The sequence below is a fragment of the Podarcis filfolensis genome (assembly GCF_964270895.1).
Source record: "Podarcis filfolensis genome assembly, chromosome: 13".
Taxonomy (NCBI): Eukaryota; Metazoa; Chordata; class Lepidosauria; order Squamata; family Lacertidae; genus Podarcis; species Podarcis filfolensis.
Window position 1 is genome coordinate 15,966,659 of NC_139615.1, and position 23,914 is coordinate 15,990,572.

Genomic DNA, 23,914 nt, shown 5'->3' on the forward strand with positions numbered 1-23,914 from the left:
CTTGCAGAGAATGTCCTAAGGGGATGAGGTCTCTTCCTAGCACTTGATTTCTTAAAACATTATTTTCATACATTTTGGCACTGTGGATCTTGCCTTCTTTTCTTTTCTTTTTTTTACAAACACCTAAGCGGGGAGAGCCACACAAAATGCTTTCTCAGCATCCTTAAAGTTGGTGTCAAGTGACAGTTAATGACTTTCTATTCTGATGATTAAAGGGGAAAACCTCTCCCTTGCTTGCGGTATGTATTCTGAAAGAGTAAATGCCCTTCTGCCCAGAAAGCAGACGCTAACACCTAGTGCACATGTAATTTTCCTGGCAAATGGGTATGGCACCTTTTAATAAGAAAACCAGCCTTTAAAAGGATTAAAACGATTTTTCAAATGTAAATATCCATCTTTGTTCTATCATTCAAGGGATACTATGGAGAACTAGAGGCTAGAAAGCCTCGTTATTTTTATTCTTTTTATAAGCAAGCTAGAGAAATATACAGTGGGTTTTTTTCTTCATTTTAAAAGGCAGCAAACTAAAATAAAAAATAAATATTGGCACAATTGTTCTTAAAAGCAGGTGTAAGATTAATGGCTTTCAATGGTGTGTGTTTTTTAATTGAGTCATAAAAAATACCTGCCTATGCTATAGCCTTAGAAATCCCTTTGCCCCCAAATCACTACAGCCCAACGTTTTGTTTTTAAGGGAACTTGCTCACTAGGGAAATAACCACTCCGCCTCATTCCTTAAAAGACAAATCTGAGATTCGTTTTCCACCTGCGTGTTAATCTGAAAAGGCAGAAATTGAGGGAAATTATGGGAAACTTATATGAGGTTACAACGCAGTGGGAAGTGCTCCTGTGGGAGCTCCATTAAAACAAAGAACATAAGCACATAAGTCGATCAATGGGGCTTGTTCATGAGAACTTCTCAGAGGCTCATGCCCTAAAAGTCTATGGACCACCAGATTTCAAGTTTTAAGAGTCTCCGCAACGAATGAAGACTCAGGGATTGTTTTCCCCAGTGGAATATTTATTCAAAGATGAGAGCATATAAGTCTTATTTTTATTTGTGGGGCAGACATCCCAAAACGTTTTCTTGCCTCAGACAGAAAATCAAAAACGATTCCCTCTCCAATGTGATAACAAACGAAATGACTGAGAAGTTGCTGCCTGAGGCCGGGCCACCTCACCATGCCAAAAATTCTTAAGCAAGCATCTTATAGTGGGATCTGTATTTTGCAGGACCTTTTCGACAGGGGGCAGGGGGTGGTTTTTCTTGCTTTTAGGGGGGTTGGTAGGAGGATTAGAGGAAGAATGGCAAGATGTAATCAGAAAGCCCTTAGTAGGAAGCCCCACTGAACGCAGCAGGATTTCATGCCAAGTAAACATACGCAAGAGTTGCACTATAAAGCTGCTATTAACAGTGCCTTCTTTTTGCAGGATGTACCAAGAGTCCCCTCAATATACTGCTTAATTACAAAGGCGCCATCTAAGCAGAGTGTGTCACCTTAATATCTCTACAAACCTGTTGCTGGTTTCTTTCTTGTAGGGCCGCCTCGGTTCACCATGTGGGGCCTTTGCAAAACCCATCTATGCTATGGTATGGCCAGGTGGAAGTACAATGTTCTGTGACCCCACTCTTCCCCCTCTCAGATGACAGGAGATGTTGGTTTTATTTCAGGAGTTGTAAATGGTTCTGCTGAACTCAACAGGACTCACTCCCATGTAAACTGTTTAGAATTAGGGTTTCTTCATTTAGCAGGGGTGACTAACCCCCGGGCCCAGGAGCCTAATGTGGCTCCTCCTTCTTGCCCTCCAAGACCCCACTGATTTTTGGCAGCTGTGGGATTAAGTAGATATGGTGCTGGGCTGGGCAGAGAGCTTTCCGTCTCTCTGCCCAGCCCAGCCCCCAATGGGGATGCCAATTGCCCCCCTCCCAGTTCACCAGATTGATAATTTGATGAGTAGGGAGGGAGCAATAGCCTCCCCCATCCCTCCGTCCTCAGATAATCTGCATGGATCAGCGGAGGAGCAGCCAAAAAAAAAAAAGGTTAGCCACCACCTCAGATTTACAGCATCTATCAGTTTTCCGTTGTGTTATTCTACTGTTTTATGCCATTCCTTTTGGCACCAAGTACAGCTTGCTTACGGCAAGGTCTCCTACAAGCGCCACAAAATGCTGGTTTCGAGTGATGTTACTGTACAATCTACTTTCCAAAGTGTGTGTTGTTGTTTTAATGGCAGCACCTAAAACTGATATCCACCTCCTTAGAAAAGACGTGGGGGACGAGACAAGGGAAGAAAGGGCTGAGGCGCCACCCCTCCTTTCTCAACCACTAAGGAAATAATAAACAACAGGCGGGGAGGAGGGAAGTGAGTTAGTAAACAAACAAACAAATAAACAGAGAAATAAAGAAACAGGTAAAGCAGGAAAAAAAACCTGTGTGCGTGTGTGTGTTGTCTGTGTGTGAAACGCGTTTGGCACATTGAAGAGGGTATTTACAAGGAGTGGGGGGGGGGAGTGGACGGCGTCCAAAGCTGGGAGAGTGGACAGTGAGGCAGCAACATGGGGAGGAAGGGAGGAAGGTGAATCTGTGGGGCAGAGAGGAGAAGCTCCCCCTCTTCCCGGCCGTTTCCCCTAAACTCCCCCGAAACCACCTTCCACTATTCCCTCCTTAAATAGGAATCGTTCTCAGTCGCTGCTCCTCAAACCCGCTCAGGTTGGGGGGGAAGAACGCGAATCCTCTGACATCTTCTAGATGGAAACTTCGTATTCTCTGGTGTCCTGCCAGCGGAGAGAAGTTGAGAGGAGGGAAAGGGCGTGTTAGCATCCGGGTGGAGTTTTGCCAACGCTCTCCTCGTCCCGAACCACCCCAAACATCAGAGGAATTTGGCAGCTAGGAAGTTAATGCCGGTTGATTTACAAAACACTTCTGGGAAGCCACTTTTAGTCCAAGGCATCGCTCAGAACTCGACCATGCGTGATGTAAAATGTGTCAACTAGCATCAGTTTGTGGGATTGATAATTATTGGGGTGACTGGGGCTTTTCTTCCTCTGGTTTGATCCTTAGGAAAATTCCTCCTCTAGAAACTGAACGTGCATTGGGAGCACCCCCAGCTCCAACCAGAACTACTGTGTTTGGAAAAGCATCAGAATATAAGCAGAGTGCTGCTGGATCATCTTAGCCCAGCTTCCTGTTCACCCAGTGGCCATGCAGATGGCCATGGAAGCAGGACCAGAATGCAACAGCACTCTCCTCCCTTGATACAGCCTCCAAAGGGGGAACATAACCACGCTGGCTAATAGCCACAGGCAGCCTCGTCCTCCCTGAATTAGTTTAATACTCTTTTTAAGCCATCCACATTTGTGGCTGCAGCCACATCTTGTGCTGGAACGTTCCCTTGAACTCTGATAAGGCTTTCTTGCTTGCCTTGAGGACAGAGAAGGCTGTGTGGGTGGGAAGAGGCTAGTCTACTGCAGAAAGGTAAAATTCCCATTTCTTGCTCTGCCGATTTTGCCCCTGACCCTCCCACTCATGGCATGCGGCCCCTAGAAGACTGGCTTCCCCAGAAGGGAAGAAAAATATTTCCCATCCCTGTTAAAGAACATTAGCTTTCAAAAGCTACAGAGTGATTTTTCTGGCATCCCAGTTTGTTGCTTAGCGTGCTCATATCCTGGTTTATAGCCCCCGAAGACAAAAGATAGTCGTGGATAGTCTCTCTCTGGGGATTGGATGTGGGGTAGCAGATCAGCCTCCACTTACACATGCAGAGCATAACAGAAATTTTACAAAATCAGGGTGATTTTTCAGAATTATTTTTTTAAAAAATCACCCCTAAGGAAACAAAACAACAATGCAGCCCCTGGAGCTTCTCATGCCCCAGAAACTGCTATAAGATGTATTGAATTCCAATTTCCCTGATATTTATTTTAAAACATACACCATGCTGAGCTGAGATAGAGAACCAAGGTCCAAATGTGGCCCTCCAAGTCTCTCCAACTGGCCCTCAATTGCTCTGGCCACTTCTGTCTCTGGCCACATCCACTATTAGCCTGTGGTCCCTGGAAGGGAATGTGGTCCTTGGGCTGAAAAACATTCCTCACCCTTGCAATAAAGCGTGACGGGCCTTTTCTGCAGTGGCTCCCCGTTTGTGGAATGCTCTCCCCAGGGAGGTTCATCTGGCACCTTCATTACACATCTTTGTTGTTGTTATTTAGTCGTGTCCGACTCTTCGTGACCCCATGGACCAGAGCACGCCAGGCAAGCGCCGGGCAAAAACATTCCTATCCACCAGGCCTCTGCCTGATTAATCCCCTTTTAAATGTGTTTGTGGGAAGGGGTGGTGGTTATGGTCTTGTTCTGCTCTATTTATTTTGTGTTTTTATCCTGTATTTTTATCTTGTGGACCACCCTGAGATCTTCAGATGAAGGGCAGTATATAACTTTAAGAAATACTACTATACTACTTCTACCACCTATTATTATTTTCCAAAATAATTTTTTAAAAAGTGGTGTTTTCACAGACATTCACGTCCCATTTAGCACCCTTCTTCCCCATTCCCCCACCTGCCGCAGGACAAAGAGCATCTCATCTCACCCCAGCCTCGTAGAGAGGGTTGTTGAAGTCGGACTCCACAGTGATGGGGCTGTAGCTGTGGGAGCTGGAGAAGGAGAAGCCAAAAAGGGTCTTTCCTTGGAACCTGGGGGTGGGGGAAAGGAGGAGGAGAAGGAGAAGATAGAACACAGCAAGCCAGTCGGGCTGCCAGGGCCCCGGCACTCTCCCCCACCCCATTTTTTAAGAAGGGGGCTGAGCACCCTCAATATCCAGCAGTGACATCACACAATACCTCTCCATTCCAATTTAAGATTCTCACAGCACCAAAGAACCACAGCCTACTGCCTTCGTAGGGAAGGGGCAAGTTGCTCCATCGCAACCTATTACATCCAGCGCCACTCGGCCCTTGCCCACCCATTGGCCAAGGCCCAACGCCACCCTCCATCCCCAAGATCTGTGGAGGCTCAGCTCACTTGGTGTAGTAGACATAGATGCCACCAATCAGTAGGATAACGAGGAGGATGGGCAGGAAGATGGCCAGGGCAATGTTGCCACCTTCCATCTGGTGGGAAGGATCTGTCGTTTGGGTGACTGCAAAACAAAAAGCGCGACCGGAACGTGCGAGTGACCTCAGCAGCAGACCCAGTGGCAAATTCACCCACCTCCTGCCCCAGCCCTCCTCTCCCAAGCTCCCCATCACAATCCCATCCTCACCTTCTAGCTTCCGGCCATCCAGTAACTCCTCATAGGCCACTGGGGGAGGGAAAGAGACCAAGGGGGGCCTTTAGAGAGCAGCAAGAGGCAATCACGACAGAGGGGGGTGGGAGGGATGGGGAGTGGGCAGGCCACGTGCGGCGGTGACTGGAGCAGGGAGAACGCCATACCTTTGCACAAAGGAGGCTGGCTGGTCCACTGGGACGGGTGGCCAGGTATGCAGGTGATCGTCACTTCGCCGATGAGCTCAAAGCCTTCGTAGCAGAAAAAGCGCAGGGATTCTCCCGCCTGGTAGTGGTGCTTGTAAAGCGTTTGGTACCCGTTCTCTGGGACGCCAGGGTTCAGGCAGGGCTCGTATTTCACTGCAAGAGAGACCGAGGGGCCTTTGGTTCCAAACTGGAAGGCCAACTTGGCCACCCTGCACACGTTCCCTTAAAAATCCCAACACAGCAGCTATGGCTCTCTTCCCTTGCTCAACCTCCCGCAGTCCTGTAATCTTCCCTTCTGGGCTCCAGGTGCTCCCTTGCCCAGAACAGGTTTTCCCTTGCCAGCTCTGCCAACACAGCTTCTTCCCTTCTCAGTAGGACCCCACTTCTTTACTCACAGACGCATTTGGGCACCCGGTCGCTCCACTTGGGGGTTCCCGTGTCCCGGTTGTAGCAGGTCAGCGTGCTGCTCCCTTCCACCACGTAGCCCTCATGGCAGAAATATTGGACGTGGGAGCCAATGGAGAAACGTTGGTCTGAGACGCTGCGCTTGCCGTTGCTGATCTCCCCAGGGTCAGCGCAGTTCACAACTTTGGGAAGAAGCAGGAAAGGAAGCAAAACGGGTTTGAGAAGTGGTCCCTGTGGATCTCCCTTCCCTGTTGAGGATGCTATGTCTCACAATGTGGGAACTAATATTCTTCCTGATACAGTGCGGACATGGGACATGGGGTCTGGGGCTGCCCAACAGCCTCTTATCTTCCATTCTTAAGTGAAACAAGTTTCTAGTGCTTTGTGTTGCGGTCAAAATCTTGCATGGCAGCGATGGAGAACCTTTCTGGCTCCACAGGCCAGATGTTTATCAGGAAGGCTGCAAATCTGATAGGTGAGTGGAGCTGCCCAAATGCCAATCACCTGACGTCACATATGACATCATTTGGTGGAAGCATGGCATGGTTCAAACGAAGGGGAATAGCAGATGTTTCGGTGCAAACCCCTTCAAAGGCAATGCTGCCTGCAAGGTGATCTGAAGTCCCAAACAGGCAAGATTCAGCACAAACCCCTTCCTGGTTCAGAAAGGAAGTTGCACCGAAACTGCAACTAAAACAAAGCGAAGGGCAGACCCTGCATGGACGCAGGGGTTTCCATTCTGCTGAGTGAGAGAGTTCCCCGCAGGGAGCTCTTGAGCGTCTGAATCCAGCAGGCTTGGCCTCTCCTTGCATCAGCCAATACGTTGGGAGGTCAATCCTGCTTAGCACGGCAGCGAACTTCCTTGCGCACCCAAAGTGAGCAGGGCTGCCTCATCAGCTGATGCTTGGGAATCCAATCCTACTTTACACAAAGCTTGAGAGGCTCCCAACGACCAGAGAGGTGGCAGATTTAGCATGGCTTGCCCAAAACAGCCTTGCAGGTCAAATGAGGAAGCTTGTTGGGCCTTGGAGGTTTCCCACCTTTGCTGTATAGGCTCTGTCTGTCTGAAAGCTCAGAAACTAAACATGGATCTTGAGCAAGGCTTTCAGTAGTCCATGGCTACTTCATGACTCTTAGTAGGGACCCAATTTCCATCCCTCGGGACCCAATGTTTTTTGCGCCACAATGGCTCTCCCTCCAGCAGGTTTTGCTTACCCTCTTTCTTCACCCTCTTGCTACCCAGGTCCCTGCTGGTATATTCTGAGTCCGGGTGGTAAAAGAAAAAAGGATGCCTTTCCTGGGGTTAAAACCACCCCACTGCTGGCCCTAGGAAGACTTACTCTTCTGGCAAGTGGGAGGGCTGTTGCTCCACGACAGGTCCCACTGGCAGGTGAGGATGTCGGATCCCACTATGTCATAGCCTGGCTCGCATTGGTATGTCACCACTGTGCCGCGGATGACGGCAGCGTGAGAAGCTGTGCGCCAGCCAAACTCCACCTCGGGCAGCTCGGGGCAAGTGTCGTTTCGTGGAACCTCTGCCAGAGCAGGGAGGAGAGGAAGGAGTTAGGGACTACCTTCCCTCAGGCCATGTTCCCCACCACCGCCACCTATGCTTCTCCTTCTCCCAATTTCCCGTGGTACGCGGGGAGTCCTACAGGCCCGTCCTCCCAAACAACTCTCCTAGGATAACAGTGAGATGGCAACAAGCTGAAGGGAAATCCCAGATCAGGGATTCTGCACACAAGACTATGGGGCTTTCTGTTTGGTGAGTGAAATCCATTGTTCCATGGACAAATAGAATGACTTGATAGGGACAGCAAGGTGTGTGTGTGTGTGTGTGTGTGTGTGTGTGTGAGAGAGAGAGAGAGAGAGAGAGAGAGAGAGAGAGAGAGAAGGAAACATTATAGAATATCTTGTTCTTCTGGTTAATGATTGTCTCACAGGAAAAGACCCCTGCAATAACACTGTCAAGATAACAAAATTTGAACCTACATTGGGTATTTAAAATCAGGCTGAAATGGAAGCAGGATTGGTGTCAGTAGTGGGATAACCATGTTTTCCCAATCACTCTCTCTCCCCACAACTAAAAATGGGCAAGAATGGTCCCTCCTTCTTCCCTATGCTTTTCTTCTCCCTCCTCCCAGCCTGCTCTTTCCGCCTTCCTTTCGTTTTCAGTGGGGAATCTCAGACAAGCAGAGCATATGAGAACATCCTCCCCACACCACCCCGCCATGATCCCCTATGAAATTTCCAAACAACTTTGGGGTCTGGCATGATAGACTATCTTTGCAGGATGTGTCAGAAATATGTTTGTTTTCTATGGCGTTTCCATCATTTCCCACCCATCACTCGGGGCTTCTTTCTCATACCCTTGTACCGCACCAGGAATCCCTGGCTGAGACCAAAAAGGGGGTCCCCAGGATCCGACTGAAACTGGAGGGTGACAGCTGGGCCTGAAGAGTAAAGGCTGAAGCGGGGGTGGGGACCCAAGTACTGGCCGAGGATCCGGGCTGTCAGGTCCCCCCCGTCAAAGATGGTCAGCACATCGGATTTGCGGATGTTGAGGCTAGAAAGAGAATTGGGGTGGAGGGGAAGAGAGACACACAAACAGGAACCATCGTTAAAAAGGAAAGAGGAAGAGCAAAGTGGCAGGATTAGGTTGCTTAGCCTGCTCCAACATTCCTCTCTTCCAGACTAATGGAAGGATGCATAGACAGGTGAATAAATGGATGAATGGATGGTTAGAGAACCACAGGCTTTCTAGGACCATTAAGGAAAATGAGGTTCTTTAAAGGAAGTTTCTTTTTAGCATGCAGAAACAGAGACATGTTTTACAATGCGGAGATGCTCAATCAGGTAACCTCAAAGTGAGCACTTGAGAGTGCATTTGCAAAAGCAGTGTGGCAGCCATCAGGCTAATGGATAGCAGAATCCAGCCATGCAGACAGCTATTCTTTTTTAATATAAATAATTACTTCACTGTGGTTTCTTCCCGTTCAGAGACAGTGTTCAAACGTGAGGTTGTTGGGGTTGTTTTTTTAAAAAAAAGAATGGGTGTACACAGTTATTTCATTGCTATGTGACTTGTAACTGCATACATAGGGGTTGCTGTTGTTTTCTGCCTGGTGTGAGGTTTGATCCATTTCCTCAGGCCTCCAGATTTTTATGTGGGTTTGGGGAGAAAGATAGGATTAAAAATGGAATTATAAATAAATAACCTTCCTTTTTTGCAACACTTAAATGAAGTGATTATTTTCTCTCATCACTTTACTCCTATATATCTTAATCATGATAGCAAACTTCATGGGGGAAAGACCTTGTCATTTGCCATTTCCCATCAAGTCCTAGTACAGTGCCAGTGGCAAAAAATAAATAAATCACCAAGAGCAGCAGCATAATTATTGTTTAAATAATTTTCCTGCTTGTGTCGATTAAGAACGCTACTTCCCTTCAACATCCTCCTCCTAAAATGCAGAAATTTGCTCCTAAAAACACCAAGAACTTGCCACAGAGTCTGGTTTTTGTCAGATGAGACATCTCCAAATGCATAAGAAGGACCTTACCATATTAAATGGGTGAGATGAATGACTTGAACAATCAATCTAATGATGGATGGTGGTTTCGGAAGACCATGTGAGGACAATGTGGGATGTCGATGCCTGAATCATGAGGATCCGCCCCCCCAAAGGGGTGGTGGTGCTGATGGTGACGGCGGAAGGTGGAACCTACATCTCGATGTCCAGCAGCACTCGCTTCTCCTCTTGCACCCGGATGCCCCAGACGCAGTCCTGGCCTTTCCCATAGGACTGGGGCCAATCAGGGGAAAGGACGACACCTGTTGACTCAGAGAGCTCCCCCCCACATAAAGCTGGAGGGGGAAATAACACAATAGTCAGGAAGAGGCCACATGTCAAACCAGAAGGTGCATCGGCACTGCCAACCTAAGCCAGCTTTAAACTAGATCCTTCTGTGGAATTGTGGGAAGATAAACCCAGGCCCCAGACCTCATTGCCCTGAAGACTGTGACTCTACACCACTTCACCAAGCAAGACCCATTCATTCCAATGGCGCCTGCGGACAGATAAGTGCCTGTAGGATTAGCACTAAATACACTCATTAACTTGAAAATGTATTACGTTTTCCTGGGCCAACCTGTAGAATAGGAGGCTTCAGTCTGAGGAGAAATTTTCTCTGTCTAAATCCTTCTTCAACAGTGGGGTTCCAAATTACCTGGCCTTGCTTGTGGAGTGGCATCAAAGCCTTAGGAGACTGCCATTTTTCCATTTGGTTTTCATAAAAACAAGAGCTGCACCAAGGGCAAGCAGGCCCCCCCTCCCAACAAGGAGACCGCCTCCTGATTTATGGACCCATTATTAACAAATACTGTTTTTTTTATTTCAGAGATCTTAACATGTTGGACCCAACTCATTCACCTATAAATAGACTTTGCCCCTTCTGTCCTCCCAGAATTGCTTTTTTCTTTTCCTGGCGCCACCAGCGCAATCTCTCGTGACTTAAATATCCTTCCAATCATTCTCAACCTGCCCCTTTTGTCTTGCCCATCTCCCTGCGCAGTTATGTGAACTGATAAGCACCACAGAAAAATGAATCTTGATGCACTGCGTCGCTGATCCCTTGTACACATTCATAAGGCAGAGTTATCAAGAAATTCAAGAACGAAATGGAAAGAGTTGGCGTTGAACGGCACGGCTGAGTAGGCTGAGAGATTACCTTTGCAGGTGGGCTCGCTCTCATTCCAGCGGGGGTCTCTTGAATCAATGCACTCGATGGCAGAAGGCCCCTGTTCAAGCATGTATCCGGCACTGCAGGCAAATTCAACCACAGTCCCCATGCGATACAGTGGGTCTGATGTGCTGAAATTCCCATGTGCCAGGAATGGTTCATAACAACGGTCTTCATCAAAAGCTGCCAGGAGGAGGAGCAAGAGAGTCAGGAAAGCTTCCAATTTCTAGCCCCTCCCTTTGCTGTATCAGTACTAGCCAGTAGATGGCAGTAGTCCATTGCTGACTAGGAATCTGCAGGCAAAGGCCTTGGTGGTGCACAGTTCAAATCAGTATGTGACATTCAGCAGTACCAGCACAGACTGATTCTAGTTGCCAGAAAATGGGAAGAAAAACAACAACAACCCCAAACAAAATAGCCTAATGAGGACTGAGCACGTTCAGTGAGAATGAAATGCTGACTCACAGTTGAGGGGGGGGAGGCAAAACAGGTGGGAAAGAATGGAGTTTTTGCAACCCTGAGCAGAAGTACTTCAGTCTGCAATACTTTGCTGCAGTTCCACACTTAAACCCAAAAAGTTAAATCATAATTGGACTTACTAAGACAACCTTCATATGTTAGGAACCTGTTGATATTTGCAGATTAAGCCATTCTCCAAAATTCTAATATAATGTGTATTTATAGGATTATATGAGGGACGCGGGTGGCACTGTAGGGATGCGGGTGGCGCTGTGGTCTAAACCACTGAGCCTAGGGCTTGCCGATCGGAAGGTCAGCGGTTCGAATCCCCGCAACGAGGTGAGCTCCTGTTGCTCGGTCTGAGCTCCTGCCAACCTAGCAGTTCGAAAGCACGTTAAGGTGCAAGTAGATAAATAGTTACCGCTCCGGCGGAAAGGTAAACAGCGTTTCCGTGCGCTGCTCTGGTTCGCCAGAAGTGGCTTAGTCATGCTGGCCCCATGACCCGGAAGAACTGTCTGCAGACAAATGTTGGCTCCCTCAGCCAATAAAGCAAGATGAGCGCCCAACCCCAGAGTCGTTCGCGACTGGACATAACTGTGAGGGGTCCTTTACCTTTACCTTATGAGTCCACTAAACGCAATATTCTGGATTTGCTCCAAGACAATAGTTTCTACGGTGATGAATACGTACACTTGATTATACTTACTGCGATTTAATCGGTCACCCAGAATTACAAATCAGAAGCAACCAATACCAGATGCCAGTTTCCACGCTGGCCTGCTCCTGCCATTTCTGAGGTCACCTAAGTGGGGAGGTCTCTGTTCTCACCTTCATAGCGCAGGCTAAGGATGAGAGGCGTGGCCGGGCCCTCACTGGTGAGCTCCACAATGAGAGACTGGGCATCGCTCAGCAAACCCCGTTCTGGGACATCATCCATATCCGAGTCATAGATGATCGGGGAAAAGGCGCTGCTCCCACTGCGGATCATCAGTCTGGGGAACAGGGGGGGGAAACCCTGCGTGACTGGGCCTGCTCCTCCTCAAAGCACTGTATTCTTTCACCTCAAACCTCCTGAGAGCTTCAATCTAACTTAAGAGGACTGCTCCAAACCTCTGTCTCCCACTGCTTCCCCCCCCCAAGCCCTAGAGATCTTGACTGCTTCCATCCAGCTCCCCTTAATTAGTTGAACCAACATCTTCTCCGATGTGCTTACCTTCTCCTGCTCTCCCTGTTCCCACATTTCCTTCCCGTGATGTCTCCTTTCCTCGCCATCTTCTCATGCCTCCCCTCAACCACTTCTTGTCCTTTCTCTGCTCTGCCCCATTCTCCCCTCCAGCTGCAAATACTTCCTCTCTGCTCCCTGTCGGCTTTTCTACCTCTCCGCCACCCTCATCTCCTTCTCCTGCAGCGCCCCGTGCGTCTATATTTCCTCACTTGTCGTTGTCTTCGTCCAGGGCCACTCTCTCAAAGTGCAGGTGAAGCCTCTGGCCTTCGGGCGCCTCCACCAACCAGCGGCAGGTGAGGTTCCGGCCGTGAGGCCCTCCTGCAGCCTCAGGAGCCACGATGCGCCCACGAGTGGCATTGTGGACTGTCCCTCCACAGGAAGCTAGCGGGGGACAAAGGCCAGATATTGCTATATTAGTAATAGCAGTGTTATATATCCCAAAAACTAATGATCAACTCGCTGAACAACCTTGACTTCCACTGTTTTGCGAAAGAGAGAATCTATTCTATTTATTTCCTCTCGGCACCACTTATCCTTTTATAAACCCCTATTAAACAGTCACAAGGTCCTTCTCTGTGTTATGAATTACTGTCAGGGAACTGCCATCGGAGCTAGAGGCGGAGGGAAGGCTCCAGAGGGATGCTGGAGAGGGGCCTAGCAGGGATAGAGGTAGCCCATCTGCGGGGGAAGAAAATCAGCGTAACACCAGTGGAGAAGGGGGGCAGATGGGGGAATCGGAGGGGAGGCTCCAGGACTCCTCACTGGAGACCAGCGGAGAGAGTACGGGCACTCCGCTGCCCACACCCTCCCTGCGCAGGAGACTTCCGCGCAGGGAGAGTAGGAGGAGACTTGGCGTCAAACAGCTTTTATGCTGGAAAAGGTTCAAGAAACGCCCACTGACGGATTCTGCCAGTGACTGAGACAGCCACGAAACTGAGGCTGTCCAGACAGAAAGGGTTCAACCAGGTAACCCAGCCAGGAGTGGCGGCAACTTACGCACGAGCAACCCCTAGAACCATTACAATTACAAAACACAAGAAGGAGTGTCACACTCTAACCTGCTTGGCCAAAGTATAGTAGTAGTAGTAGTAGTAGTAGTAGTAGTAGTAGTAGTAGTAGTAATTTATTATTTATACCTCACCCATCTGGCTGGGTTTCCCCAGCCACTCTGGGCAGCTCCCAGAATAATAATAATAATAGTAATAGTAATAGCGATAAAAGATCAAACGTTAAAAACTTCCCTAAAGAGGGCTGCCTTCAGATGTCTTCTAAAAGTCAGTTGGTTGTTTATTTCCTTGACATCTGATGGGAGGGTGTTCCACAAGGTGGACAACACTGCCGAGAAGGCCCTCTGCCTGGTTCCCTGTAACTTCACTTCTCACAGTGAGGGAACCAGCAGACCCTCAGAGGAGGACCTCAGTGTCCGGGCTGAACGATGGACCAAAAGACCTTTCTTTGGTCAGCAGTCTACCCCACTTCTGCCTTTCCCCAAGGCTACCCTGTTCCATTCTAGAATCATAGAGTTGTTAGGGACCCAGAGGATCATCTCATCCAACCCCATGCAATGAAGGAATATGCAGCTGGCCCATACAGGGATCAAACCCGCAACCCTTGGCAATTTCAGCACCATGTTCTAGCCAAATGAGCCACAACCCCACTTTGCTTTGGCCACTCACTCACCCACACACGCAGGGCTCGTGCCACTCCAGCGAGGGCGGCTGACGTTGAGGCAGATGAGCGTTTCTTCCCCTCGCAGGTGGAAGCCTGACTCGCACTTGAAAGTGGCAGAACCACCTGGGTGGAGGTCAGTCACCATGACATCGCCATTCTCAGGTCGGCTGGGGAAGCCGCAGCTCAGGAGGAAAGCTAGAATTGGGGGACAGGGTGGGGGCAGCGAAGGAATGCGGTGTCAAAAAGAAGCACATGGCCCAAGGCCAAGAGAATGAGAAATGGGAAGGATCGAGGAGGAGGAAATTTGAAGCATTCAGCGACTGATTGAATGACTTCCATCAAAATCAAGGTTGAATTTGCATATAGTTTTTTCTAAAGGGGGAAGATGTTGGATGACAGCTGATCAGCACATTTCACTTTTTGCTATAATGTTTTTATTGTGGAATTGTATGCCGCTTGGCAGTCAGTTGAAAATTTTTAATATAAGCATTAGAAAATAGAGAGGGTTAAAAAAAACCCAACCCATTTGGCTATACTCTGGACTCCTTGCTTGTAACCCTTTCTGCCAACACATTTTCAAGTTTCTTTCCATAAACATGAGGGCTGGAAACTTAGCTTTATAAAACAAAAGCTGAAATTTGCTTGTTTTTCACAAGCTCCCAAGCCTCTACTTCCATAGATGAGTGTGTGGTGGGAGGGCAGTGATTCTTAGTTAGGGAAACAAGAAACATCAGTCCTTCAGCCCAAAACATGGCTGAAACTTTGTCAAAAGAACAACAATATGGTAACATAAAGGACAGCAGCTGAAGAAGGATAAAAGTCTGCAGCCCCATCTGTTGGTGGAGAAGCTGAATAATGGAACCAAGGATTTGTAACTGGCAGGCATAATAAGAATGCAAGAGGAGCCATGCAGGATCCGGCCAGTCGCCTATTCCAGCATCCTAGTCTCACAAGGACCTGATCACAACAGCAGTCTTGCCTCCCGGGGTTTCCAGCAACTGGTAAACCTTAGGCTCTAATCCAAATCACTGATCCAAGTTTCTTGGATTGTCAGGCCACATTGCAGAATAAAGGAAAGAGATGATGTTGATCACATGGTGAACCACAACATTTCTGCCAGGGGAAAAATGTGCCACTTTAAGCATGAGGGCCTTTCTTTCAGGCATCTACAGAGGCAGCCCAAATAAAACAGTTTAGGTCCTCTCCAAGTTGTTGCCCAAGTCCCAGAGATCCTCCTTCTGTTCTTGGCTCCTCAATCTCTAACTCTCAAGCTAGGACTGTGTACCATCTCTGGGATTTCTCTCGGGTCTTGCAGAGCACCCTGACCCTGCTTCTGTGACTCTTAGATCAGATAACGTGGCTCAAACTAGACCCAAATGGCAGCAGACCCATTTGTTTAAACCTGAGTCTGCCCCCTCACTTGTTGTTGTTGTGAACATTTCACTGTACACAGACATTAAAAATCCCATACTAATTACAAAAACAAATCATGTAACAAATTGATTACATATAAATGTGCTCTTGCACCATATTAATAAATGAGATATCTCTGTAGAGGGGTGTGCTTCACTCCGCCAGTATTCAAGTCATGGTTTCTCAACCCAACAAGTCATCATTTTTTTTGGTCATCATTCTTAGTCACTCTTAGTCAACTTGGGCTTAACAGCATAGTTAAATACCACATTTTCATATTCCTTTTCATTGTCATGGACTAATGATATTCTACACTTTGTCTCGATTATATTGCATCCACCGGTTACTGTCTGCAGTAGCTTCACTCCCCAAGAACCTTTCTCTCACTTCTGCTACCAGAACTTTCACCATGAGAAGCAAATGGCTAGGACCCCTCGCCCACATGTACCTTTTGATCTAAAAATGAGACCTGCATCTCACCTTATATGTGACTTTAAGCAAACAGGATTTACATGCGACTTGGAGAGCCCTGCATTTAGACAAACAGATCTACTGCAATCACAGCAATTGTTGTCGTGCTGCATATAAATAATCATCACATTGTAAGATCCAGTTTGGTCCTGAGTTACTCCAACTAAGGACTGGTTCCCAACAGGTCTGATTTAATTATTTATTTGATTTATATCCTGCTCTTCCTCCTAAAGAAGGTCAGGGTGGCACGTCTTATAGCCTATAGCCTGGTCCAAACTTCAAAACTTCACAAAACCACTGGCCTGTTTTTAAAGTGTTAAAAACCACTTACTTTAAACATGGTTGGTAAATTGCTCCTTCACATATTTCAAGGGGTGACTGAAATGTCCATTTCTTACCTTGGTAGTGAAATTTGAAGATTCCAGGGGTGGTGGTGTGGTAGCTCTGAAAGTGGATCAACACCTGATTGGTTGGGCTGCGGATCACCTGCCCCTCAACCATCAGGGACTCATTGGCCAAGACAACAGGCTTCTCCCCTCCCAGGCCCTCTACGGTCAGCGAATCCTCCTTGGATAGGTTCAGACTCTGCACCTGGGGGTGGAAGGTGGCCAAAGTCAGGACAAAGAATGGAAGGAAAAAGAGCTCTCCCTCTCTTGCAGCGAAACCCAGAACAAATGATTTACAAGGACACCTCTAAGCTTACCCGCCCTCCAAATACAACCATGACTTTTTGTCTGAGAATTAAAAATTAAGAACACCATTATTTTCCTCTAAGACCTGAGAATTTTGACTGGGGATGCAGAATGTAAACCTATTTGCAAGAAAGACTGTAATGCAAGATGTTGTTATTTCTCTGAAGGGAGCAAATAAATTTCAGTCACAGTCAGCATCCCTATGTTGAGAGAAGGTATTTTCAAGTCTCCAACACCTAGAAGCAATTGGCAGCAAACAAGCAAATTTTTCTTTTTGTCTTGCAGACAGAAAAATGAGACGAATCTGAAGGACAAGAACCAAAGGTAACCAGAAAAGGCCAAGTTTTATGCTACCTGCTCATCTTCTTTTAAAAAACACTTAGAACAACGAATAGCGAACATCTTTCAGCTTCAGACTAGCACTTTCTCTTGTAGCTTACCTGCACTTCTATCCCGTAGCCCATATAAACAGAGATTGTGTAGGTGCAATCCAGGCCCCCATAGAAAGTAGCGCCCGCGTAGTCCGGAGATTCCACGTAGCCTTCCACGTCAGTGATGTTGTTGTTGCACAGTACTTGGGAAGGAAGACACAAACAATGAAAATCAAAATGGCTTCGCGCTGCCTTAAGGGAGCACACTTTAAAGCAAGTCCACCAACTCTGGAATCTGTCCACACTCCACATCCTCACCCCTCACCTGGCGTGTGCACCGTCGTGATGGTTGTCGTCGTGATAAGTGTGGTGGTGGTCTCCTCGTCACCTTCGGGGATGAAGGCCGTGGTCGTGGCCGAGATGTGTTGGCCGGCAGACCCGGTCTCATCAGGTGGAGGTGGAAGGCGGGGGGGCGCAGCTGCTGTGGAAGCCGGAGGGGTCGTAAGGAGGAAGCCAGTGGGCGGTGCAGCAGTGGTCAACGGGGAAGGACCCGTGGCTGCAGCTTCAGAGGCTTCGGGGACCATCCCACCATCCAAGTGCTGGACAGGAGGGTGGAATGGGGGCAGCGTGGAAGGGCTACCTCCTAGGACAGCACAATGGCGATGGTGGGAGAGAAGGAAAGAACAGGGGAAGGGAAATCAGAACGGATGACAGGGAAACGTACATTTGTAGCCCCCCACCACACCCTTCCAATAGCCACTCTGCAAAATGCATACCGCTTTTCTGGCAGTAAACCAATGGCTATCTATTAGAAATAGTTGGTGGCTGGTACTCAATGGGACTGGTAGGGTGGAAGTCTGGGAGGCCAGCAGTAGGTGGCGCTAGAGCAAATGGCAGGCACAGCCACACACACCCTTGACTGGTTATTAAGTAAGAAGGCTGAGGTTCGTGGGTCTGTGCCCCAACGCCCCAATGGACCAGCTGCCACTGTATTTATTACCAATATTTACCAAACTGGAATGTTTATTCCAGTTAATAATCAAACCTACTTTATCCATAGTCCTCCAGCCACACTTTCCCACACAAGCCACCCCATTTTACTTCAGCCATGCCCAAAGAGGGCGCCACAACCTCCCCCTTCCTCTCCCACCCTCCTCCAGTTTATTTATTTATTTTTCTCACCAGGGATGGGCTCCTCCATCAGCTCGCCCCCCAGAAACTCCTTCCTCAGCAGTGCCCCCTGCAGCAACTCAGAGAGGCCTTCGGGGCTGGGGGGTGAGGACCCCCTGACCTCAGCTGAGATCCCCAGTTCCTCCTCCTTGGGTCCACCCATGGCCTCCGATGACAGGGCCTCCAGCTGTGGGGAGGGGGTAGCCGGGACCACATCGTCATTTTCCCAGAGGGGCAGGCCTGCAGCGAAGGAAGGGTGAATGGAAACTTATCTTTTGAGCTTCCCCAGAGGAAGACTGGGGAGGACATGCAATGAATGAAGAAGTCGACAAACAATACAGGCCTCCACATCTCCGCCCACCACAATCTAGATCTTGCATTGTCCTCCTTACGTCCCTCAGCACAGAACAAAACTAACCCTACCAGGTCCATGTGCCCTGCATGGTGGGTTGCAGCCAATGCCAGTCCTGCTCAGAGTAGATCCATTGACATTAGTAGACATGACCAACTTAGGTTCCTTCAATTCAGTGGGTCTACCCTGAGTAGGAGAGAGGAAGCAGTGTGGCCTGGCCACATACTGGACTTGGCAATACTTGACTGAAACGAGGCTTCATAATTTAAGCAAGGCCCGCCTAGTGGGATATGGAAATGGCTGCAGGCCTTGTGGCAGCACGGACTTAGGCCTGACAATCTGCCTCTGTCCAAAGTCATGCCCCTTGTCCTTATCTAGGAAGGAGGAAGAGGTGGGTCTGAGTGGGCATAAGGTTGGCTGAGGAGGAATAAGTCACTTGGCCACTGAGCGGTGGTGAAAGCCCAGCCACTCCCACCCATAGGTCAACTGTCCATCCCTGAAATATGGCCTTGGCTTGGCAGTGGGGGGAAAGGCATGCATAACATTGGCTACCACTTCCATTACTCCACCACTTCTGTTATAACATTTGGCCACCTCTGTGCTTTAACGTGAGGGAGAAGAGGTACCCCTAGTCCTCTTAGCATTCGTGTAGACGCTTTTTGGGTTTTTTAGAAAGCTACAGGAGGGTGATGCTTTGGCTAAAACAGAGGTGGTTCTTATAGACTGAAAGGGTCCCTCCACACAAACTTCCCTTCCCTAACTGGAGCACTGGGCCACATGCCTGCATATTGCCCCAAACGGAAATAAGTTCCAGTTCTCAGACTTCCCATGCATCTGTGTTTGATACAGGCACCTAGGGGTCTTCACACTGCCCCCTCATCCTGGGAAGACTTCTGAAGCCTTTGTTCTGTATGAGAGCATGCTAAGAATTTGATGCTGGCCCATTACAAAAAAGTGGAAATATTTCTTAGTCCTGCCTCCCCACCCACCCTTGTTATCTTTTTCAGTTGTTAATTAATCCAGACAAAAGTAATTGTTTTGTGCGGTCATTAACATACAGTTCAATGGGGCTTACTCACTAAACTAGAAAAGTGTTCTAGGATTGCAGCCCAAACTATTTCCCCCCTCGCTGATTCAGTCTGTTTCTATAATCCTATGTGCCCATTTCCAGATGCAAGCAGGGGTGTTCTCATAACCATTTAGAGGGTCTAAATCTACTGAATGAACTCTTATTGGAAGAACTCATTGTTTTTATCAATGCTGGTTGGATGAACATACTGGTTAAAAAAGGACGAAGAGGCCGTTCATTTAAAGTTAGGCCTTGTGAACAAAATGGGTGATCAGTGTGTGTTTAAGGTGGAGTAATTTATCTGTGATAAAGTGGCACTGTTAGCAAACTGCACAGCTGAAGTGTGATAAGAAGGCAAGTGAATTGTAGAGACATGATCTTGTGACAGTGAAGCGGTAGCTAAAATGCAAACTGGGAGGTAACTAATGTGTGTTAAGTGCTCTTGTGAATGCCTGCCTGTCTGCCTCCCTCCTCCCATTTTACTGCAGAAGGCTGCGTCATTTAGCTCCATATTTTACACATTAAGTTTGGCCTTGGTGCTAGGAAAATAGAAGGGGAAAGAGCCTGTAGGCTAGGACGCAGGGTGCTGATTGAAAGGTGGTTGGCAGGCTCTAAGAGGCAGCTCAGGGATGGGATAGCAGGGGGTTTGCGGATCACGGGCTGAAGGGCCTTGAATGATGAGCCCCGCACATCACTCTTGCTGCCTTGATGTGACAAGTTCGGCAGTGACAGCCGCCGCCGCCGTAGGCGTCTGACAGCATGTGAGATCCTGGCAGCTGCTGGCGAGCCATTAATTGCTCTGAACTCGCTCCATTAAGAAGGCCAGCTGCCTGGCAGGCCTTGTGGGCCCAGTCATTCGCCACCCCACAGTAAAGTGGCAGAGAGACCCCCACGGTGTGGGAAGGCTTGCCTCGCCCATCCCATTTAGGGATCCGTCAGCCACTCCTAGCCAGCCACCCACCCCCTCAACGAGACAGATGTCAAAAATCAAAGAGCAGCTGCCTCTGGGGTGGGAAAGAGAAGGGTTGTTAGGCAGGAAAAGATAACCTTCTGTGGAAGGCCACATTAATTTGGTGGCACATCACACACTCAGCATCTCCTAAGTGAGTGATTGCTCACATATAACCTCCCCCTGCCATTAAAAAAAAGAATAAATCAAGGAAGGTGGGTGACACCTGTGATTTCAAGATAGTATAGGAAGGAACGCAGTTAGCTGGAATCCAGATAAACATCTAGTCTCCACGCCCAAATGGAAAAATCTATGCTTCCCAAATCCTTAGTTCCTGCAGTGCATCAGTAATAACCCCAACCTTCAAGGAGTCCTGGGCCTAGCCTCATCTTTCACCATTCTACCTCACAGCCCTTCTGCCTTCCCACGTCTATGGTACTTTAAGGCCTTGAAAATGCAGCAGCCTGCTGCCCCAGTTGAGCACCCCACCTACGTCCAGCAACACTGGGGTTCTTCCCCACCTTAACTGCATTGCAAAGCTGCATGATCGCTGATCCTGTTTGGAAATGCATTGCCCAAGCCAGCCTGCCCCCCCTTTCCATTATGCCACAGTTCCCCAAATCTCTTCAGCTCTTTACAACCCTGCATGCTGTACACCCCAGAACTAAATGACAATGAAGAAGAAACACAATCCTTATGTTTGGGCACCCCTTTTCTGATTTTGCAAAGAGATCCATTTTTATTAAGAGGGACCTTATAAACCTGTTTTGTTTCTACGTTGCATGAAAAATCATGTCTCCTTTTAGCAATGCAGGAATCCTGAATCTGTTTTTCTTTGCAGCGTTGTATGTAACACCCCACTTTCTTTTTCTTACACACATCAGTATCTATTTGTACCCCAGTTCTTTGACCTCCACGTTTCAAAATTCAGCTCAACTCCCAACCCCAAATGTCCTGTCTGCACTCGTATCAATCAAGGGTCAGCCCCAAATTTCTGCTTCAGTTGCAATGTTCTGCGACAACCTGACACCCCTCCCCCGTTATTAATAATTGGTTCCCTTGAAGCCTGTGCTCCCCTTTATAATGTTGCGGGGGGGCATACTAATAATCAAAAGCAAAGGCAGTTTATGGACCCCTTTGTACTATATTTTGTAATCTTTTTAAACAGAATATTTCCCTGTCCATTCCCCCTAGAACACCCTTGATTATCATTCGTTTGCTCCTGATGCATGCTACTCCTCAGATCTCTGTATTCCACCTCTACAAATCCCAAAGAGGATCACCCCCTTTTTCCTTTCTTTTTTTGCAAGGAGGCACAGAACCTCCCAGCTCTGTGCAACAATTTTTCCATCCCTCGTTTCATTTTGCAAGCGCTTATAATAACCCTGGTAGCCTTCGTGTACCCTCCCATCACAATCTCATACCCAAAGTTGTTTTAATATCCATGTGTTTCCATGCAAGGCAGAAAAATATTTCAGGTTGTTTTTCTTAAGGTGCGTTTGGAAATATTGCTCATATGCCTGCAACACCGCGTTCACAACATACCCACCTGCCATTTGCACCCTGGGGGGGTGGGGAAGATGAGGATGCGTTTTCAATCCCCTTTCCTTTGGTACAAAACACTGTCAAAATGCAACAAGCCCATTCCGTTTTGGTACACACACACCCAAACCCCTCTCCCGACAAAGCCGGCCCCCTTACCTTGTAGAAGAGGCACAGAGCTAAGCAGCAGAAGGAACAGCATTTTGGACGCTGCTTTTTCCGAACAGCCCATTTTGGATTTCTTCAGACCTGCAGAATACCTAGTCTAGCTATTTCCTTCTCCTACCAGGCAAGGGAGCCGTGGAGCCAGGAGCCTGCTTAGCAAATGAAAATGCAGTAGATTCCCTTGCAATGGCTATTCCTGTGTTATTTTCTTCCTTCCTCTTTTTTCTCTCCCTTTCAAAAGCAATCTAGGATTTGTCTTTCAGAAATAGTTGGCTATTTCTGAAATATTTTTGCTGCTCACTAGTTGTTCTTTTGAAAACGTACAACACTTATTTAAAAAAAAACACAGATAAATCATATAGATACCTTCCTTTAGATAAATATACATACATACTTTAAAGGTGAAGCAGTGTAACACCTTTTCATTTTCAGTTCCAGGCCTCTTTGACAAATAATGCCTCCCTCTGTCTCTCTTATGGTTTTTGCCCACAGAATATAGCAGTTACCTAAGCCCACTTTTAACAGAGAAAATGCAGGATGCAGAGATGCATTTCTTTGCATATGAAAAGGCACTGGCTCCCTGGTTTCTCAGCAGGATGAATGAAGTGGATGGTCCTGTCTTTCCACAAACCCATATGACACCTTATAAACCCTTCAGCAAAACCTGTGAACAAGCCCACCTACACACCTATCTGAAAAGTCACATATAGATTCCTGTCATTTCAGAGACTTTACATTTATTACCCATGGCACATTGTTCCCCCCTCCCCTCCCAATCTTGCCAAAGCAATTCAGATTCAGTTGCCAAAAAAGAGAGATCAGATGGATGCGGTAATCTGCCCTTTAAAAAAAAATAGTAAAACCTTGGGTGCCTATCAATTCGTTTGGCAAATCAAGTAGCTCTCTCTTTCTCTAGCTCTCTCTGTCCTTGACAATGAAACGCAATGGATGACAGCCTGTGCATTTGCAACAGAAATGCAGCCGGTAGCTACAGATTATTCTGGGTCCTAGGGTAGCCTTTTGCAGAATGTGGAATCTAGATCCTCCACTCCCACCCCAGAGGGTGCCTATAGTATAGGTAAATGACTTACAAATGCAATAAAGGAAAAATAACTACCTGACCTTTTAAATAATAATAATAATAATAATAATGAAGATAATGCAATGCTTGTTCGCAAGCAGCACTGAGGCCTTAACTAAAATGCAGCCTTTGGATCTGCAAAATAATACCTACAGATAAGCAGATCTCTTTTTCTTTGAGACTGAAAATATATACATGGGAGGGGAAAAATGCAAAGGCAAAACTATGCTTCTTTAATAGGCAGTGGGCTGGAATTTTAGAAGAATAAGAAAAAAACAACCCATGTTGACTATTATATGACTGTCCACTAAACATGGGTCACATTTAGATACTGTACTTCCTTTTGAGAGATGCAGGTGGTAGCACTTTAAAACGTACCACAACAAGGTGCCGAAGTAGCTTAGTCCATTTTGCAAAAGAAGAGCAGCTTTTATGCAGTTCTTGCAAATTCAACTCAGGTATCCAGGCAGAGACATTGGATTTGCATCTACAGTATTTAGTACATCAGTTTCTCTGTATTTTATGCCACCTTCAGCATCCTAGCTCTCTATGGGTTTTTGCAAACTACAGGCCTCAGTTTTCTCACAAATGTAGTTAATTGTCCTCAAATTCTTATATACCTCATCATTCTGTATTCAGCAATGTTGCCTTTATTTCCTTTCCCT

General features: G+C 47.5%; 1 protein-coding gene across 2 annotated transcripts; it reads right to left on the minus strand.

Moving 5' to 3' along the window:
• Positions 1–97: 97 nt before the first annotated feature.
• Positions 98–23,148, minus strand: SEZ6L2 (seizure related 6 homolog like 2). Of its 2 annotated transcripts, XM_083581597.1 has the most exons (18): positions 22,163–23,148; positions 18,104–18,331; positions 17,247–17,564; positions 16,991–17,124; positions 16,257–16,449; positions 13,984–14,169; positions 12,513–12,684; positions 11,907–12,070; positions 10,608–10,802; positions 9,606–9,744; positions 8,246–8,442; positions 7,217–7,411; positions 5,867–6,058; positions 5,433–5,624; positions 5,263–5,301; positions 5,022–5,139; positions 4,591–4,693; positions 98–2,776 (listed from the first exon to the last, which is right to left on the minus strand). In XM_083581597.1, exons 1-18 carry the CDS (start codon positions 22,233–22,235, stop codon positions 2,747–2,749), a joined length of 2,868 nt encoding a protein of 955 aa, XP_083437723.1. In that variant the 5' UTR covers positions 22,236–23,148; the 3' UTR covers positions 98–2,746. The 2 variants fall into 2 exon arrangements, with proteins under 2 accessions (XP_083437723.1, XP_083437724.1); XM_083581598.1 differs by lacking the exon at positions 18,104–18,331.
• Between the last annotated feature and the right edge of the window lie 766 nt (positions 23,149–23,914).

Excerpts from the sequence above, each read along its gene's own strand:
- SEZ6L2 (XM_083581597.1), bottom strand. The coding sequence starts at position 22,235 with ATGGGCTGTTCGGAAAAAGCAGCGTCCAAAATGCTGTTCCTTCTGCTG. Across the intron at positions 14,170-16,256 it reads CTTCAAATTTCACTACCAAG|CTTTCCTCCTGAGCTGCGGC; the intron begins GTAAGAAATGGA and ends CCCCAATTCTAG. Across the intron at positions 5,140-5,262 it reads GGATGGCCGGAAGCTAGAAG|TCACCCAAACGACAGATCCT; the intron begins GTGAGGATGGGA and ends TTTGTTTTGCAG.